General features: G+C 41.9%; 3 protein-coding genes across 5 annotated transcripts in view; 1 reads left to right on the forward strand and 2 right to left on the reverse strand.

Moving 5' to 3' along the window:
• Positions 1-86: 86 nt before the first annotated feature.
• LOC134194813 (transmembrane protein 245-like) lies at positions 87-9,474 on the reverse strand. Its single transcript, XM_062663780.1, has 13 exons — positions 8,985-9,474; positions 7,476-8,147; positions 7,314-7,418; positions 6,754-6,836; positions 6,591-6,690; positions 5,755-5,862; positions 5,360-5,497; positions 4,327-4,449; positions 4,129-4,271; positions 3,180-3,280; positions 2,944-3,115; positions 1,080-1,277; positions 87-297 (listed from the first exon to the last, which is right to left on the reverse strand). Exons 1-13 carry the CDS (start codon positions 9,453-9,455, stop codon positions 255-257), a joined length of 2,457 nt encoding a protein of 818 aa, XP_062519764.1. The 5' UTR covers positions 9,456-9,474; the 3' UTR covers positions 87-254.
• A 1,680-nt stretch (positions 9,475-11,154) lies between these two features.
• Positions 11,155-13,007, forward strand: LOC134195029 (uncharacterized). 3 transcript variants are annotated; one of them, XM_062664028.1, is made up of 3 exons: positions 11,155-11,726; positions 11,778-12,238; positions 12,727-13,007. In XM_062664028.1, the coding sequence occupies exons 2-3, from the start codon at positions 11,935-11,937 to the stop codon at positions 12,807-12,809; spliced, it is 387 nt and encodes a 128-aa protein (XP_062520012.1). In that variant the 5' UTR covers positions 11,155-11,726; positions 11,778-11,934; the 3' UTR covers positions 12,810-13,007. The 3 variants fall into 3 exon arrangements, with proteins under 3 accessions (XP_062520012.1, XP_062520013.1, XP_062520010.1); XM_062664029.1 differs by having other exon boundaries at positions 11,783-12,238; XM_062664026.1 differs by having other exon boundaries at positions 11,155-12,238.
• A 388-nt stretch (positions 13,008-13,395) lies between these two features.
• Positions 13,396-20,000, reverse strand: part of LOC134194489 (zygotic DNA replication licensing factor mcm6-like) — a 9,404-nt gene continuing 2,799 nt past the window's right edge. Inside the window, exons 8-17 of the mRNA XM_062663422.1 lie at positions 19,984-20,000; positions 17,922-18,063; positions 17,570-17,758; positions 16,881-16,955; positions 16,420-16,548; positions 16,134-16,295; positions 15,234-15,342; positions 14,955-15,179; positions 14,398-14,531; positions 13,396-13,568 (exon numbers count right to left, since the gene is read on the reverse strand). The exon at positions 19,984-20,000 is cut by the window's right edge and continues 276 nt beyond it. Coding sequence (XP_062519406.1) covers positions 13,488-13,568; positions 14,398-14,531; positions 14,955-15,179; positions 15,234-15,342; positions 16,134-16,295; positions 16,420-16,548; positions 16,881-16,955; positions 17,570-17,758; positions 17,922-18,063; positions 19,984-20,000 — 1,263 coding nt within the window. The 3' untranslated portion in view covers positions 13,396-13,487. The remainder of the gene's footprint in view (positions 13,569-14,397; positions 14,532-14,954; positions 15,180-15,233; positions 15,343-16,133; positions 16,296-16,419; positions 16,549-16,880; positions 16,956-17,569; positions 17,759-17,921; positions 18,064-19,983) is intronic.

Genomic DNA, 20,000 nt, shown 5'->3' on the forward strand with positions numbered 1-20,000 from the left:
TTTAGTAAATGTTACTTTTTACATTTGGTGGATCCCAAGTTGAGTCAACCGCAGAAACGTAACAAAATAATAATTTTCATTACCAAACTTAGTTTCACTATTACATTAGCTCTTTGATATCAACTCATAAACATATCGTACAAAGTTAGCATTTACAGTAAACAGCCGCAACCAATTTGTTAAGTTAACTGATTGTGAGGACCATGCACTGCACCATATGATTTCTCAAAATTCATTGACTTCCAGAGTATACATCATTGAAAGGAAATTTCTCCAGGTTCAACAACGCTGACACTCCTAAACACACAAATACAATCAATCAATGTGTGTGTGTGTGTGTGTGTGTGTGTGTGTGTGTGTGTGTGTGTGTGTGTGTGTGTGTGTGTGTGTGTGACAATGAAATACCAGTAGATGCGAACAACATGCTACAATACTCTAACCTAAACCATTGATATTAATAATTAATTAATTATTAATATTATTTTATTAATAATTAATTGTTATACGTATTTCTTTTTTATTATTATTGTTTATTATTATTTTTCTATTTATAAATAAAAAATAAAATAAAATTACCACATGGTTTGAAGGTTTAAACCCCAGTGACGACAGTAAATCATGAAACTTGTCTGTCTTTCTTTCTCTTGTTTCTCTAGCTTTATCCATGAGACTATGACTCGTTTCAGTCGTTGGGGAGTTTCTGTGGTCTGGCAAACAAACCGTTGACGATGACGTAGTGCTTTCCTGGTGGTCATTGATATCCACTAGGCATGCTGTCCACGAGTTCACGGTCACCGTAATGCCTGCAATCTATATCGAATTGGCTAGTCATTGATCGCCATGTGGACTACACAGAAACATGTACCCTGATGGGCTCACCTGCCGGGTTGGTGGGCACCGAGATGGAGGTAAAGACCTCACTAGCCCATCATGGAGGGGCATAACGACACAATATACAACAATTATTTAAATATTTATTATTACTATTACATCTAGTAATATATTATGTCACGTGACTAACACGACTAACATAACTATAATTAAGACTAAATAATATATTAGCAATTATTATTAGTTACCTGTTCAATGGTGATGGTCGTGGAGTTGACTGTCTAGGCAGCGACTCGTCTTCACTGCTCTCTTCTATGTACTCGTGATAAATATCCAATGCAACCAGAATACAACACAACAAGAGAGGACCAATAATTGCACCTTCCAAACCAAACCAGAACATTCCGCCAGCGATAGACAAGCACGTGATATACGGATGTCCACCACTACACATAACCAAACCACTCAACAGTTTGTCAAATGTTACACACACACACACACACACACACACACACACACACACACACACACACACACACACACACACACACACACAGACACAGACACAAACACCCACCCAGCCACACACATAGACACACACACACACACACACACACACACACACACACACACACACACACACACACACACACACACAAACACCCACACAGACACAGACACAGACACACACACACCCAGCCACACAGACACAGACACAGACACACACACCAGGGTTGTCTCCAGCATACAAAAGGCATGGCGCTCCACCGTGCCTTGGCTTCCACTTGGTACAGGCCCGCCATGCTTTGCTGTATGAGTAGGCAGTGATTAGCTATGAAGACAATGGACTTGTATTTGTATTTTGAAAAGTGGGAAGTTGTTTCAGGCTAAGTATAGGTTATCACCTGCATTCCAGAGCAATATGATATTTATTACCCTGAGCACTGTTTATTGCACTAGCACTGTTTATTGCAGGCGAGTGCCATAAACGGTGCTTGGGGCAATAAATATGATATTGCTCTGGAACAAGGGTGATAACCGACTTAGTTACCAGCACGTGGCCCTACCCAATGAGGGTTGGAGTAGCTGACCATGTAGTTCATAAGTAGGTTGTTGTGATGTTGTGGTTAGTGTAACATTTAGTGTAAGGTTTCAGTATCAGGGACAGTCCCATGGCAAGCATGCTATAATTATTATAATTGTGAGAGCGGGCAATAACTACTGTATGTGTGCAATAACTACAGTATGTCTGCAATAACTCCGGTATGTGTGCAATAACTAAACAATGCAGGCACTTGGCCGAATACAGATATTATTGCACCGTCTACAAGAGCGCTCATTGGGTAGGGGCCACGTGTGCCAGTAACTATCAAGTAGTTCCTGGGATGATTGGTTTGAAGATAAGACCAATTAGGACAAAGACTGCCATATGGCATGAACTTAATTGTAATACAAGTACTCAAAGATAAACAGTGGTTGTCTTGCACTCTGCCCACTATTTAGGTCAGTATCTGATGGTAACAAACGGAGTCTGTAGATATCCTATCCTATATAAAGGGGAGGTTCTCAACTTCTTGAGGTCTGGAAATTTTCCCACTCGCACTAATCTAGCTATGATGTGGTCAAGCACATTAAACTAAGACAGAAAGAAACTTTTTTAAAAAGATAAACCACTTTGTTCCTTTTGTGCCTGAGCATTCTGTGACAACAGTTTGTGGCATCTCAGCGTAAGCAAACCTGCATCAAAGCTTTTGTGGGCTAACCATAAAAATCGGAATGGGCGAAACCAGAATTTAAGGTGGGCGTGGTTATTTCCGCCGTGCCTTCCAAAAATCCTGGGAGCACCCCTGCACACACACACACACACACACACACACACACACAACACACCCACCCACCCACACAGACAGACAGACAGACAGACAAACAGACAGACAGACACACACACACAAACACCCACCCACCCACCCACAGACAGACAGGCAGAGAGACAGAGAGACAGAGAGAGAGACACACACACACACACACACACACACACACACACACACACACACACACACACACACACACACACACACACACACACACACACACACACACACACATATTTACCCTTCAATTCCACCATAAATTGCTTGGTCAACGAATGACATTGGAATCAAGTGAAAGACGAAGAATGCAACAGCATAAATCACGTGACCAGTAAACCATAGATGAATGGCTCCCGGTACAGCGACCCAGTAGGCTCCGAAGAAAGGAATCGCAGCAAACGCTGCAGCAATAGCTTGACACGAATATTATGATAAGAACCACCAGAACAAAAAAAGTATGATCACTGATCACCATACCTGATGGTATGATAACCACATGGATACCAAACATTGTGTGTATGAGCCACGTAAAGAGACCATAGAATGACGCCATTTTCAAAACAGCTCCAAACACACTCCTACAGCAATACACTCGCTCGCACTCATAAATCAATGTGTAAAGGCTTTTCACACTTGAAACGCATTCAAACTGCATTCAATCCACTTGCAGCCGATGCAAATTGGATGAGCATTCAATGCGCATTGACCCATTCGACACCAGGAAACGCAATCCACATAGACATCATAAACACGCCTACTCGTGTAATGTGCGTTAGAACGTGCAGTCATCGTGGCTGCCAGTCTCTTGGTAAAGATATGTAGCTCTCTATCAATCAAGTTTGGTTACAGTACTGTACGTCAATCTAAGCCATAAGCATGAAAGAGAGAGAGAGAGAGAGAGAGAGAGAGAGAGCGAGAGGGAAGGAGGGAGGGAGGGAGTAAGGGGGAGGGGGAGGGAGGGAGGGAGTCAGGGGGAATAAGGGAGTCAGGGGGAATAAGGGAGTCAGGGAGGGAGGGAGGGAGTCAGGGAGGGAAGGAGGGAGGGAGGGAGGGAGGGAGGGAGGGAGGGAGGGAGGGAGGGAGGGAGGGAGGGAGGGAGGGAGGGAGGGAGGGAGGGAGGGAGGGAGGGAGGGAGGGAGGGAGGGAGGGAGGGAGGGAGGGAGGGAGAATGTAGATCTACTGCTGTCTATACCGACATGAAGAGCTGTGTGGGTAGACATGGTGCTATGACGTGCAGCTACCAATGCGCATTGAATCCACTTCAAACCACCTCCACACACACACACACACACACACACACACACACACACACACACACACACACACACACACACACACACACACACAAAGCGGCTTGACTTAATGGCCAATGTGCTTTAAGTGTGGAAAGGCCTTAATTAACTAGAATCTGTTTGCTTCGTCTTACTGCACAACTTTAGACATTGAATTCTCCGATTTCTTTCTGTTAACACGAGAATCAGCCGGCAAGAGAGATGTGATATACCACAACAGAATGTAATCCTTTCTTGGTGATGACAACAAGTAGAACAAAGTGGTGAAGAAGATAACCTACAGCATGATAAATGAGGCATAGAAATGGGGTACAGATTGATGTGGGAATTACAAGTGAAAGGATGAAGTTGAGAACGGTTGTTCCACTTGTGAAGACGACCCAGATGGTTGCTGTCAACATCTGCACAGCAATAGTGATGTTACTGGCTAGGACTGCCCACACAGACTGCAAGACCTAAATACAAACAAACAAACGTGATCAATACATTGCATAGACTGAAATTTGTGAAAAACTTTTGCTTTAGCGAATGCCCACAAACTAAACAACAAACAACAGAACACAGACAAACGTACAAGCTAATAAACAGACAAACAAAAAACAGACAAGCAGACAAACAGACAGACAAACAGACAACAGACAAACAGCTAAACAAACAGACAGACAGACAAACAGACAGACATTTTGAGTCTTACTTGTTTCATTTGTTTAGGCGTTAGCAGTTAGTTTTAGCGTAGGGCCTGTGGGCTTGCTTGTTTGTTTTACAGTTTAGTGTGAGTGTACTAGTTTCAATGTATGAAATATATGTATTAAGACAGACAGATAGACAGACAGACAGACAAACAGACAGACAAACAGACAAACAAACAGACAGACAGACAAACAAACGAATAGAAAAACAGACAAACAAACAGACAGAGAAACAGACAGAGAAACAGACAAACAAACAGACGAACAAACAGATAAACAAACAGACAGACAGACAAACAGACACAGATAAACAAACAGACAGACAAACAGACAGAGAAACAGACAGAGAAACAAACAGACAAACAAACAGACAAACAAAAAGATAAACAAAGAGACAAAAAGACAGAAAAATAAGAAACAGACAGACAAACAGACAAACAAACAAACAAACAGACAAACAAACAGACAGACAAACAAACAAAAAACAGACAAACCAACCAACAGACACAAGCAAACAAGCAGACAAACAAACAAACAAACAGATAAACAAACAAATAGACAAACAGACAAACAAACAAACAAACAGATAAACAAACAAATAGACAAACAGACAGACAAACAAACAAACCACCAGAAATGTAAAGATAAAAAGCTGAATAAGTTGATCAGTACTCACTGTTGTCAAAATGTCCAAATTCTCCTTCAGTAAAGGTATGATGTAATCACTAAGACGCACGCTGTCTTCAAACAGATCCGACCAGAGTGCAGACAAACCTTCAAAACCGTGCAGTCGAACAGACGTTTTGTTTGTAGTCTGTGGAAGCCACAAAAGCATCACTAAATGTACAAAGATAGTCTGCATGAACACACACACACACACACACACACACACACACACACACACACACACACACACACACACACACACACACACACACACACACACACACACACACACACAGACAGACACAGACACGCACGCACACACGCACACAGACAAACACACACATACACACACACACACACACACACACACACACACACACACACACACACACACACACAGCTCACCGTGTCTGTCGGTGTCCACAGTTTGTTGTACATCCTATCGTATGCAATTAGAAAATCATTTTCCAATTTCGTTGTATTGACTCCATGACCAGAAAACACACCACGAATCTAAAAATGGAACAAATACAAACACAAACTGCACCATAAGAACATTAAAAACAAAGATGTAAATTGCAGTATGTACACACACACACACACACACACACACACACACACACACACACACACACACACACACACACACACACACACACCACACACACACACACACACACACACACACACACACACACACACACACACACACACACACACACACACACAAATGGACAAATGGATATGCCCTTCGGAAAGTTCCGAAGATAGCACCCCCTGCTTATTTCTAGGTAGGAACCCTGACGCTACTCGGAGTTTTAAGCCGCGGTGACGAACCCCTTGATGAGTGGCCAGAGCATAGAAGGGCGCGTGCGCGCACACACACACACACACACACACACACACACACAAATAATCTGACAGACAGAGAGACAAATGCAGACAGACAGAGAGACAAACACAAAGACAGACCGACAGACAGACAGACAGACAAAAAGAGACAAACACACAGACAGACAGACAGACAGACAGACAGATAAACAGACAAACACACAGACAAACAGACAGACAGACACAAAGACAGACAAACAGACAAACAAAGAGACAAACACACAGACAGACAGACAGATAGACAGACAGACAGATAAACAAACAGATAAACAGACAAACACACAGACAGGCAGACAGACAGACTGACAGACAAACAGACAAAGACAGACAAACAGACTATAATATTCGACCTTTTCTACTATCCATTCACGTCCAAATGTGTACCCTTTCTCAACAGCTGAATCCAACTTGCTTTGAAACCCACTCTCTTCAAGATTAGTCATCACCCATCTAACAAACAATAACCAAACCAGTTAATACAAGTTTAAATCAAAAGATGCAAAATGTGCAAACCTTTGAATATCCGGGCTCTTTGCTATTGTATCATTCCACAACTCTTTTGTTCCTGTTGCCAGATGAACTGCCTCTCCATGCACCTAAACAGCAAGCAAAGATGTCAACGTGTCTTTCTGTGCGTGTGTCTATCTCTCTGTCTGTCTGTCTGTCTGTCTGTGTGTCCATCCATCTGTCTGTGTCTGTCTGTCCATCTGTGTGTCCATCTGTCTGTCCATTTATCCATCTGTCTGTCTGTCTGTCTGTGTGTCCATCCGTCTGTCTGTCTATCTGTCCATTCATCCGTCTGTCTGTCTGTCCATTCATCTGTCTGTCAATACATATATTTTCACACATCATCGCTATTACAGTCTAAGACAATTAGAACTAAAATCACAAAGTCTAAGAGCCCATAATGTCTGTCTGTCTGTGTCCATCCGTCAGTCAGTCAGTCTGTCTGTCCATTCATCTGTCTGTCTGTCTGTCTGTCTGTGTGTCCATCCGTCTGTCTGTCTGTCCATCTGTCCATTCATCCATCCATCTGTCTGTCCATCTGAACCATTAATCCTATTGACACCAACCTGTACAAGCAAAAACACAGACAACGACGAGAGTGTGATGAGCACACATCCAATCACAAACAAACTGCTCAATGCATCAACCCATTTTTCCAGCCGACAAACAACCTGTCAACAAACCAAAATTTACACACACAACACAAACGTCTTACTCGTCCAACTCACCTGCCTGTCAGCAGCCGTCAACAAACGTAACACACCTCGTACAGGAGCCGGCAAAAACACATCTTGTCTGGCCTCAAAAAACAAATCAATGCATCTCTTGATGTCTGAATCCTGCCACTTGTTTTGAACCCATTCCACAACTTGGAAATAGACAACCAAGTTGTACGTCAACAAAATGACAAACACAACTGGGAGAAGCAGCAGCAGAAGCCACAAGTTTTGTAGCAATTTGACAACAACGAATGCCCACAGTAAAGCAGCAAAGTATGTTCTACTTGATCGAATGTTTTCCTTCTGTCCATCGATGTCATCTTTGTCAACGTGTAGGAACGAAACCGTCCATTGTGTAATGAGTCTTGGTTTACGACGTAATGTAATAGGAGGTGGACGTTGGACTTTCTGTACACAATCAGCCGAGTCCTCGCTCTCTGTCTGCTCACTGGAGTCTGAAGACGAGCCATTACTGGCATACCGAAGACAAATATAACCGGAAAACGAGAGAATTAGAGCTCCTGTTAACGTCACTAAACGATAGAATTTGGATGATATGAAGCCTGTTGACCAGACTATGAGAAGAAGCCACACTGGGAATGAGAGATGGGTTAGAATAGAACATTGAGGATACCAAAAGAAAACGATGAGAATAATGTAACCAACAGCAATGGTCCATACCTGAGAAGAGCAGCAAACGTAGAGTAAGACAATATTCACGTACAGATGGACAAACACACGTACATACTGATACATACATGCACAAAGATAAACAATACCAAAAGGACAAATAAAAGACAAAAAACAACTACAGACAAGTAAAAACAAACAAACAATCAATATAAACAAAAGACAATACAATAAACAGCCAACAAATAAGCTGCTCTGATAAATAAGCATTTGACAATGTCGAACAACAGACAACAAACAAACAGGCAAACAAACAGACAGACAAGCAGACAAACAAACAAACAGACAAACAAGCAGACAAACAAACAGACAAGCAAACAGACAAACAAACAGACACACAAACATACAAAGAAACAAAAAACAAACAGGCAAACAAACAAACAGGCAGACAAACACAGACAAACAGACAGATCAACAAACAGACAAACAAACAAACAGGCAAGCAGACAAACAAGCAAACAAACAAGCACAGACAAACAAACAAACAGACAGGCAGACACACAGACAAACAAACAAACAGACAAGCAGACAAACAAGCAGACAAACAGACAGACAAACAGACAAACAGACAAAGAAACAGACAGACAGACAGACAAAGAAACAGACAAAGAAACAGACAGACAGACAGACAGACAGACAGACAAACAAACAGACAAATAAATAAAAACATACAAACAATATTACAAACTAAATTGACAAAAACAAAACAGACAAGCAGACAAATCAACAAACTACGACCAGCAGAACAGACACACAGGCAGGCAAGTAGGCACACTGACGTACGACCACACAAACATACAGACATCAGACAAGCAGTTGCATCCTCACATGAAAAGCCTGCAGATAATCAATCATCACACAAACTCCATCCAACATATCCCACACAGTCTCCAACACTCCGACAACAAACTGCCCTCCACAGTACTCGACACCGACACACACACCCATCACCACAGCACTGAATCTCAGCACATGCGCATATGCCCACACAAACTCATTCATCCACACAATAAATCCTCTCGCAATTTGCGCGGGCAACATCAACACACGCAGCATCAAGCCTCCTCGACTCTTCTTTGTTTGTCTCAACCAGTAACGTGACGAACGGCTGCATGTTTGCTTGAGAGGATGCAGCACGCAGCCACAGAGTGCAGCCCACAGTAAAGGTCGGATGAATGGTTGGAATGTGTAGAAGAGAGCGAGAAGAGCTGCGGAGAGTGCGATGAGGAATACGTTTGCGCCGGCTGCGTAGAAGAATAAGCGACCTTCTTTGTCTCCGACAGTGTTTAGAAAGCGCATCAACTGCCCCTGAAAGTGTTGCCGCGCCGCCATAGAAAAATAAGTACCCGGATGTATGTGGCAACATTACATCATCGCCATAAGATATGCAAATGATGATATACTGTCTCTAGGTTTAGAACAAGTCCAAAAACATTTTGAGAAAATGATGGGTATGTAGGGATGGGTATGTAGGGATGGGTATGTACTTATGCCATTTATGCCCATCTTCTACATCACATTCACAACTGCTGCAAGCGATATAGGTAAAAAGAGTGTGATGTAGGAGATGGGCATAAATGACATAAGTACATACCCATCCCTACATACCCATCATTTTCTCAAAATGTTTTTGGACTTGTTTCATATATTTTTGGACTTGTTTCATATATTTTTGGACTTGTTTCATACATTTTTAGATGGAAATGACAGTTTTAGTAAACGGAGTGCTTAGCATTTTGAACATGTGAGAATACTTTCATGTTCAAAACTCCAGGACAGACCACGTGGAGGTAGGCTCGAGTGTCCAGCCTGTCATCTTCCCCCGCGGCGGAAAAAGCTGGAGACATTCGCCACTCAAGGAAACCGCTGCCTCTCTATCCTCCAATCAGGATTTTACACGTTTGGCTAGTGTTTGTGCATGCACGTGTATTCACGATAGCTGCTGATAGCAATGCCCGTCGCTATTGGCTCTCTACTAATGGCTTTGTAACTGAGTAGTCAATTGCTTTTATCGTATGATGTCACATTTCGTTAGCATGTGAGCTACACCTGCATGTCGTCTTCTCCTTTGTCTTACGTTTCGTACTTGGAGGAATAGGCAGCGCATGCAAAACAACTTCTAGTAGCTTAGGGTGTCGTACGTTGCATGCATTGAACGAGTAGACCATCTACAAAGCGTGGTATTTGCACTCAACGCAGGGCGAAGAACAGAGCTATGATTTGCGTACATTGCGATCGACCTTTGGTTGGCTTCTGCGGTAAACTTTGAGTCTAGCGCTCTTACAACGAGAAACAGACAACGAGAAGAGCTGGAAAGAGTCGACCTGTTGTTGACTTGGATGGCACGTGTCGAGACTACACGCACTTGCTTCAGAGCGAAATTACATTAGCAAAGAGCCAATAGAGATGTGCATCCCTATCGAGGATGCACAAACATTGAACGGCACTCTCATTGGAGGATAGAGAGTCGGCAGTTTGTTTGAGTGGCGAATGCCTCTCCAGCCGGTCTTTCTCCGCCGCGGGGGGAGTGACTGGCTGGACACTCGATAACATGGAGGTTGCACTCTCTGTCCCGCCCCTCTCCCACCCTAGGCCAGGAATTCCAGGCTGTAATTAGATGCTGCACATCCCAGTTTAGCTACGGTATTTCTTTTCAAGTGACCTTTTTAGACAGTATAACAATCGGGTATGCAGCTTCGCACAACTTCGAAGTGAACCATATCACGATAATTAATGTACATTGACATTTCAGTGGTGTCTTCAGTAATAGACCGGTCTAAGTAGTATGTGTATGTAGTTTGAAACTAAAAAGGGGTAATGCATCGAGTATGTGTATGTAGTTTGAAATGGAAATGACAGCCCTAGCGCTATAAACAGCTAGCCTTCCAAACGATAGTCACATGTACACACGTGACCGGAACAGCTAGCCTTCCAAACGGTAGTCACATGTACACACGTGACCGGAGCAACATGGCGTTGTGGGAAGCAGTACGTGGAATTGCATGGCAGCAGTTGACTGATACAAGGTAGGCTCGAGTGTCCAGCCGGTCATCTCCCCCCGCGGCGGAGAAAGACCAGATACAAGGTGACTTTGCACATTTCTGGCTGTTGGGTCAGTGCAATTCTTCGGACAAGAGCGAATCGTTTGGTGTGACTCTCGTCGTTGTAGCTGCTTCGAGTGAGGCGCTAGCCTGGCTGACAAAAGTGAAATGTGAAATGTGAAAGAATAAATCGGGTTTTTTTACTTGCCGATAGCTGGCTTCTGAGGCGCTTAGTGTCAGCGGTGATAGTCTGGCTACCATTAGGAACGTTTGAAGTTGAGCACTACGTGGGTCCAAGATCTTTGTAATGAGTTCTGAGAGATTCGGTTCGGATGCGTTGGGATACTTTTGTATGGGGCGCCATTTTAGATTCTTCGCATCCCTCATCCCTCCTCCTACAAAGTGATTAGTTAATGAATAGTTGATAGTTGTGGTGGGAGTGATCTTCTCTGACAATTAGCCCACGGACGACTCCAACGAGTAGAGTGTAGCCAAGTTTACATGAAATCGATACCACAGTGACACTCAGGTATTGTGTACTGGAATTACATTTGAAATGCTCTCTTTTATGAGCTTGCAGTGTAGATTACACGTCTTTCTTATCAACGTGGTCCCTATAGATGGGCGTGGTAGTCCTCACGAAGGTCTGCCCACGCGAGCTACCGACCGCAATTATCAAGCCCCTTTCCACGTGAAGTTGCTACCGCAGAGCGTCAACAAATTCTTGAAACCCTCGGATGGCCGATTCCAAAGTAAAACAGTCAGGTTTGCAAGGCGGATTGCTACGAGGTCACTGGAAAGACCTCCTGGCTGTTCTCCGGTCGAAGAACATTTGTGTCCATGTCGCCAACCACTTATACGCTCACGAAGACCTTCATATAGACGAGCTAGAGCAGATAGTGCAAGACAACGATAGAGCACAAATTCTGCTAATGATTCTTGAACGGCGCTCGACAAGAGAAACCGTAGTTCGATTTGCAGAAGCCTTACGGACAACACGAGTCAGGGACGTGCGGAAGATTGGGCTCAAACTGCTAGCAGGTGAGCACAAAAACTCACTGTTTACTAGTAAGTCAACCAACTGGTAAAGAATTAATGATCTGCTAGTAGTAAACTACATAAACTAGATAGCTAGAGCGGAGTCTGTCAATTTCAGATTTTTTAGTACACAGCTGTAGCCGTCAAACTCTTAGTTCCTTGAATAGGATCCATAAATTCTTAGCAGATTTGTATTGCTCTGGTTTTAATTAAAGAACATATACAGATACTTACCACATCACATCATATCTTCATTTAGTTAGACATGAACACATAAACTTGTACCCACTTTTGAGTATATTAATTAATTATTAAAACCAAAAATATAATTCAAACTCTAGCACATCACCATGCAAAGTAAGGTACAATTTACTGACAAATGCTGACATTTACAGGTAGACAGCCCATGAACTGTCAATGTAGACTAATTGTTATTTGTTCAATTATCTTTTCTATAGATTTATTCTAAATGATCTGGTTTGCTTATACAGGAAAGGTCGGACAAAAGACATCTAAAAGTGGAAGAGTTATCAAGAAACCACGACGTTTTAAAAATTATGTAACTGACATCTAGACAACAACTTTGTTACATACAGTAGATAATATATGAGACATTGAAATGAATGAGTGGAGATAATTGGGATGCTAGATATCCCCTAGTACTTGAGGTTCATATTATCGTAAAGTGCCTGGAGTGTTAGCTTGTTTACCAAACTGTTGGTATTGATACTTGAATAAAAGGGATTCTCCTATTGCCCAACATTTTCTTCAATCCAAACAAATCAGATCGGCAGTGACCACCCCATCCCACCCCTTCAATTCAAACAAATGTCTAGACACATGTCTAATTAGTCTAATTAGTGATCTTTAAAGTCCTCGATTCACAAATAGCACACTTGCAACAGTAACTTGAACTAGAGGTTGTACTGGACAACACAACAATATTATACAAAACGTTGATGTTAAATACCAATGGTTTGTTAATGAGTTTGACACTTGATAATTGCCAAAGTACATAGACAAAACAGTGAAACAAGCTGTAAACTGCTGACTTCAAGCTACCCTAATAGTTTCTGTTGTACTCATTCTAATAGATATCACTACAATCCAACTCAGTTATTTCCTACTAGTTGAGGCTACTGAAGACAAACATCAGACAAAGAGTTTTCATGTATAATTCAACAAGTATTGCAAATGACTAGAGTGTTCTACACGAAGACTATAAAACAGAAAGTCTCACCTAAAGTCATAATTATAAAGTGAAATTTGGATGGACAGCCAGCTGAGGGTCAGAGTCATCAGGATCAGCATTGATCTTCAACAGAACATAATCCTACAACGACAAACAGTACATACATGTATGAGAACACAATACAGCCAGTTAAGAACACAATAAATCAACAGTAAAACCAATAGCTGTCTCAACAAGAAGCTTTGCATGAGAATTCTGTAACTAATGGTTTAGTTTCTTGAACACAAAAAATCCTATGCTAATCAGGGCCGTAGACGCCACACAGTCTGCGTGACCATGGCTGCTCAGGTTTTCAAGAAGTTGGCTTCATTCAGTCTGCATCACAGAACTGCCACTTCCGGGCTTGGTGCAAGGTAATTAAATAAGTAATATATTTTTCATGTATGGTCATGGCCAGAATTCTAGTTCAGAAGCCATATCTCATCAGGCCGACGTTCACGTCAGTTATGGTAATGGTGCATGGAAACTGAGGCTAGTTATCCAGGTAGCTTTGCAAGGTAAGGGTTGTTAAGGGCATTACCTAAGCCACACTCATGTAACACACGCTAGGCGTATAGACTTACATTTCACTCTATGGCACTGCTAACAGTCACTATGATGGTGTCAGGTAATGGTTTGAAGGATTTGTTTTAAACCGACAAGCAACATGATGTGTACACATGTATAAGCTTAAGCTAAAAGATTTGTACAAAAAGCAGTATAAATCAAAGGTAAATCCCTGATGCTACACAAAATCTCTCGTTGGCTCAGTGATTACTCATTCAACTCTGTTTATTGCATGCTATGAGCTTTAGCTGTGAGACTCTAGAGAAGTCAAGAGACTGTAAGACAAGTAATCCAATGGAAAACAAAAGCTTGGCTAAGTATGTATGTATACTGTAGTGTATATTTTCGTTGGTACACAACTTACGTGATTGATGAGCCGATCGATAACTTTTTCTACTAACAGCTTTCTTGCCAAAAGTTCTTCCTCGCTTGAAATTTCTTCCTCGTGTTCTTTCAAATACCAGTTGACCAATTCACTGCGTTTCACACCTCCATCACCTACATTGAAAGATGAAACGGTATTCACAATCTGTGACAGACAGACAGACAGACAGACAGATGAACAGACAGACAGACAGACGGACCAGACAGACAGACAAACAGACAGACAGACATTTGAAAATATATGTATTGACAGACAGACGGATCAGACAGACAGACAGACCAGACAGACAGACAGACAGACAGACGGACCAGACAGACAGACAGACAGACGGACCAGACAGACAGACAGACAGACGGACCAGACAGACAGACAGACAGACAGATAATTTATTCTCATACAGATTCTACTTGTACGTACATATGCTAGGATTTCTTAAATACAAACCAGTCCTTGCAAACAACAAAGTCATTAACTAATGGACTAGACAGACAGACACAGACAGACTTGTTGACAACATTCATAGCAGACTTCACTACCATCAGATGTTTCAGTGTCAGCCTTCTCCTCTTGTTGCCTGCAATGCATGACCAGCAACGTAGCCAAGGCTTTGTATTCCTCATAAGTGATCCTAGTAGCTTGTTTAGGTTGACTACCATGAACACCAGCTTTCTTGCCAGTCTCATCATGCCCATTCATGGGTCCATGGCCATTCACTGCTCTTTCATCATCTTCATCATTCATCTCGTCGTCATCAGCATATCCTGTATAGACCATAGAAGTTAGAAGTAGAAACGAAAAGCAATGTGTTTGCTCACCATTTTCTACTGGCTCCTCATCTTCCTCAAACTGAATGTCCGGTGTCTCTACTCGAACAATCGACTTGTTCAACAGACGAAAAGCCTCTTTGACATGTTTTGGTTGCACCTGCAAAGAATTAAAATAAGAAATCAAATCAAATCAGATACAGACAACGAGCACATCAACCGACCAACAGTTGGACATACAACAAACAGACGTGCAACAAACAGACATACAATAAACAGACGTACAACAAACAGACGTACAACAAACAGACATACTGTACAACAAACAGAAGCACAACAAACAGACGTACAACAGACGTACAACAAACAGACGTACAACAAACAGACGCACAACAACAGACGTACAACAAACAGACATACAACAAACAGACATACAACAAACAAACGTACAACAAACAGACATACAACAAATGTACAACAGACGTACGACAAACTGACATACGACAAACAGACATACAACAAATAGACGTACAACAAACCGATGTGCAACAAACAGACGTACAACAAACAGATGTACAACAAACAGATGTACAACAAACAGACATACAACAAGCAATAAAACAATCAAACAAACAATCAAACACACAAACACACACAAAAGCACAAACAAACAAACAAACAAACACACAAACAAACAAACACACAAACAAACACACAAACAAAGACAAACAAATGGATAGACACACAAATCAACAAACAACTGAGCTGACAAACCAGACAAACAAACAAAAATAAACAAACACACAAACAAACAAATACACAAACAAACACAAACAAACCATAAACAAACAAACAAACACACAAACAAACAAACAAGCAAACAAACATACAAACAACAAACAGATACAAACACATGGCAAACAAACAGATACAAACACATGGCAAACAAACCTCATCTTGGCAGTGCATCCTTGCCATCGCTTCTGACAGTCTAATCATACTCTCCAGCTGTCTGACCGTAATCCTCCACGATGACTTATTCATTCCAGTCGTATCTCGTTGACGTAATCGCTTGTACTCCTCGACCATGAAATCCTGCGCATCCTTGCTGATCTACAAAAACTCAAACTTAATATCAATTTTAACATTTCAAGTTACAATTAAAATTTTATTACTTATTGAACACATACTAATTAATTAAATTAATTAAATATTAACACATAAATAACTTGTTTACTTTTGGCTTGAATTGCCTTGCAAATAGTAAGTATCTCTGGATCTCGTCTGTGGTATAAATGCGATCTATAGATTCCTCCTGCTTGCTATGTAGATCAACAATACGTCGAGCAATTGCATAATCAGTCACCTAGAAATGAGAATTCCAACTAAAAACTCACAGCCAGCATTAACATTAGACAAGTAAACATAACTAAATAAATTGAAAGTAACATGCAAGTGTTAGCATAAAAAGTAGCAGTTCAATAAAATATCAACCACATGCAACATGTAGATATCAATCAGCAGACACCGTTTGCTACTTATGTTCATCTTGCACTGGTGCACTTACCTCATTAGTGCAAGTTTGAGGTCTAACCTTACACTAGATTTCAATATAAATGGTATAATGATACAAGCAGATAAAGTCCATGCAAGGTATTCTAATAATAGTAATACATTATCACATTAATATCAACCTACCTCATTACATTCGTCGATGAGAACAAAGAACAGGTCAAAGCGAGACATGATAGGAGCACTCAGAGCAATGTTTTGCTATGCACAAACCACAAATGCACGTGAAATCAAACCAACTCTGGTATCACAATTAATGTAAAATACGTCCAAATATAGTTAGAAAAAACAGATAGAATTGAAGTTGATATGACATCACAGTGTAGACAGACTGACATACAGACAAATGAGCAAACCAAGAGAGGACAAACAGACCAACAATAAGACTACAACTCAACTAATAAAAGTGTGTGTGTGTGTGTGTGTGTGTGTGTGTGTGTGTGTGTGTGTGTGCACGTGCATGTGCGTGTGTGCATGTGTGTGTGTGTGTGTGTGTGTGTGTGTGTGTGTGTGTGTGTGCGTGAGTGCATGCATGTGTGTGTGTGTGTGCGTGTGTGTGTGTGCGTGCATGCGTGTGTGTGTGTGTGCGTGAGTGCGTGTGTGTGTGTGTGTGTGTGTGTGTGTGTGCGTGAGTGCATGCATGTGTGTGTGTGTGTGTGTGTGTGTGTGTGTGTGTGTGTGTGTGTGTGTGTGTGTGTGTGTGTGTGTAACTAATACAAATTGTACAACAAACAGTAGCTAACATCACATCACACACCTCGCGTGCACACAAAGCAAACTCACAAAGTTTTCTTCTCATTCTCATCCTAACTTACTTTCAGTGATCTTGACCTTTCATATCGACCTCCAATAGGATTAGCGGCGGCTAGAATTGATGTTCTTGCATTCAGTGTGGCCTTCACGCCTGCCTTTGCTATCGAAATGGTTTGTTGTTCCATTGCCTCATGAATGGCAACTTGGTCTCGCTGATCCATCTTGTCGAACTCATCAATGCAACACACACCCTGAAGTGAATGGATAACAGACAGTCAAGCACACATATGGACACACACACACACACACACACACACACACACACACACACACACACACACACACACACACATGCATGCACACACGTGCACACACACACATTTGTTGTGCAACGTTGCATAAATGTTGCCTTACATTGTCTGCCAACATGAGAGCCCCGGCTTCAATCACAAATTCGCCCGAGTCTTCATCTCTCACGACAGCAGCAGTAAGACCAGCCGCAGTGCTCGCCTTACCAGACGTGTACACAGCACGAGGACTAAACACTTCAACCTGCCTGTAAAACGAAAATCAAGTATCACTGTCAGTTCATCACCGACAACAAGCACATAAACATATTTTGTTAATTAAGCCCTCCAAGCATGTGTGCATCAGCTCATCTGTCTCTTGTCTGTTCGTCCATCTGTCTGTCTGCCTGTCTACCTGCTTACTTGTTTGTTTGTCAAACAATCCATTTGTCTGTTGTCTGTCTGTCATGCACGTTTCATAAAACAGAGATACTGAGCAAAGATTTTATCAGACAAAACTTTTTGTAATTTTTGTTAAAAATTTTGCGCAAGTTCTACAAGCTGTGCTGGAATCCAAGGCACATGTTGATGACACTGATCTAGTTACATACAATGATTTACGCTCATACTAGAAAACGTACTTCTCAAGTCACTATATTGGCTTCTGTCTCAGCTTCATTGGGGTTTGAAAAATCGGGAGTCTTTGCTTCCAGTCGCCTGTCAGTAACACGAGGATTGCACGAGCTAAGCCATCTGATCAGTGACAACGTGTCTAGCAAATATATAGTAGACTATGTACCTCAATGGCAAAGAAGTAGTACCACTGTGGCTCCAATTTCAAGTGCTTACTGTAAGGACTTATGTGGTACTTAAGTGTCAGATGGACAGAGTACGAGAACCGTTCAGTACCAGAACCGTAGAAGGCGGTCCGGCTGGTCCACTCTTTCCTAGAATGAACTTACACAAGAGGCATAGTAAATCAGGGCCATAGAAATCGGTCAGGTTCTGGTTGAATCATCTTTACTGTACATGTACTTCCGACAGTTGAAGATTGCATGAAACTTATTGTTGACAATATAGGACCTAGGGTGATTAAATAACTAATATATTTATAGTTGAAACAAAAATACATTACAGCATCCCACTGTTATTGCTATTGATGCTGCCCCTGAGCATTGTGTAGCCATGTATTACAGTAAATAAACAAGAGTAATTGTTCAAGAACCCCTATATGCAATGGATTAGGTAGTACCATAAAACCAGAAAATCGTGCAGTACATTATATCGTGTATTCGTGCGGTCGAACTGACATCGCACAAATTGCATCCGCACAACATAAACTTATTGCGCAAGTGTGTTTCTTTAGCACCTGTTACCGAACAGCATCCGTTTCTTCCATGTCGATCCGTGATTTCTTTCAGCATATTACGCCGAAAGACAAGGGCATATTTGTCCCTGTTCCGGTTAATGCAAAGGAAGAGGCCACCAATGATGCCATTGGAGATGAAGATAACGACCTACCAGCTATGGCCAAACAAAGAAAGATGACAAGCCAGCACACGTACAGTGAGGACGTGAGGGCATCTATTGGAAAGTATGCAGCCCACCACGGGCCTGCTGCAGCAGACAGACACTTCACTAGGCAGCTGCGCTGGAACGTGCCTAAGTCGACAGTCCGCAAGTTCTGTGATTTGTACAAAGTGGAACTGAAACGCCATGAGTGTACATGGCTGTCAATCGCACAATATAAAACCGCACAAGAGTTGAAGGAGTGATTCGGACAAAATCGCACAATATTTTGTACGCACGATTTCTGGTTTTACGGTACTGTATATCAGAATGCCAACAGACTGCTCTCTTGGTGCGCTATTTTTGGACCACACATGCTTAGCGCATGTTAGGCTGGACCACTTTTGATGCTTCCTATGGGCATGTACTCAACCAGGTGCCTTCTGCCACATTCACTAGCATATATACGTAGTGCTACTGTACTATACTACAGTACTATGTACTGACAAATATCTTTCATGACGAACAGTCAGTGTCTTGGTAGACTTTGATGTAGTTGTTGCAGGACGAAATTTGTTGTTTACAGTGGTGTATTAAATGCTGCATAATGCAACATGTTTATCAGCCATCATGGACTGCATGCTATCAGATATCTATTGAACGTCATTCTTAGTACTCACTTCAACAGCTGACTCTT

The sequence above is a fragment of the Corticium candelabrum genome, chromosome 19 (assembly GCF_963422355.1).
Source record: "Corticium candelabrum chromosome 19, ooCorCand1.1, whole genome shotgun sequence".
Lineage (NCBI taxonomy): Eukaryota > Metazoa > Porifera > Homoscleromorpha > Homosclerophorida > Plakinidae > Corticium > Corticium candelabrum.

Coding starts and splice junctions, on each gene's coding strand:
- LOC134194813 (XM_062663780.1), bottom strand. CDS start 9,455: ATGCGCTTTCTAAACACTGTCGGAGACAAAGAAGGTCGCTTATTCTTC. Junction 8,148..8,984: donor ATTATCTGCAGGCTTTTCAT/GTGAGGATGCAA, acceptor TGCTCTTCTCAG/GTATGGACCATTGCTGTTGG. Junction 5,498..5,754: donor TGTGGACACCGACAGACACG/GTGAGCTGTGTG, acceptor TGGCTTCCACAG/ACTACAAACAAAACGTCTGT.
- LOC134195029 (XM_062664026.1), top strand. CDS start 11,935: ATGGCCGATTCCAAAGTAAAACAGTCAGGTTTGCAAGGCGGATTGCTA. Junction 12,239..12,726: donor TGGGCTCAAACTGCTAGCAG/GTGAGCACAAAA, acceptor TTGCTTATACAG/GAAAGGTCGGACAAAAGACA.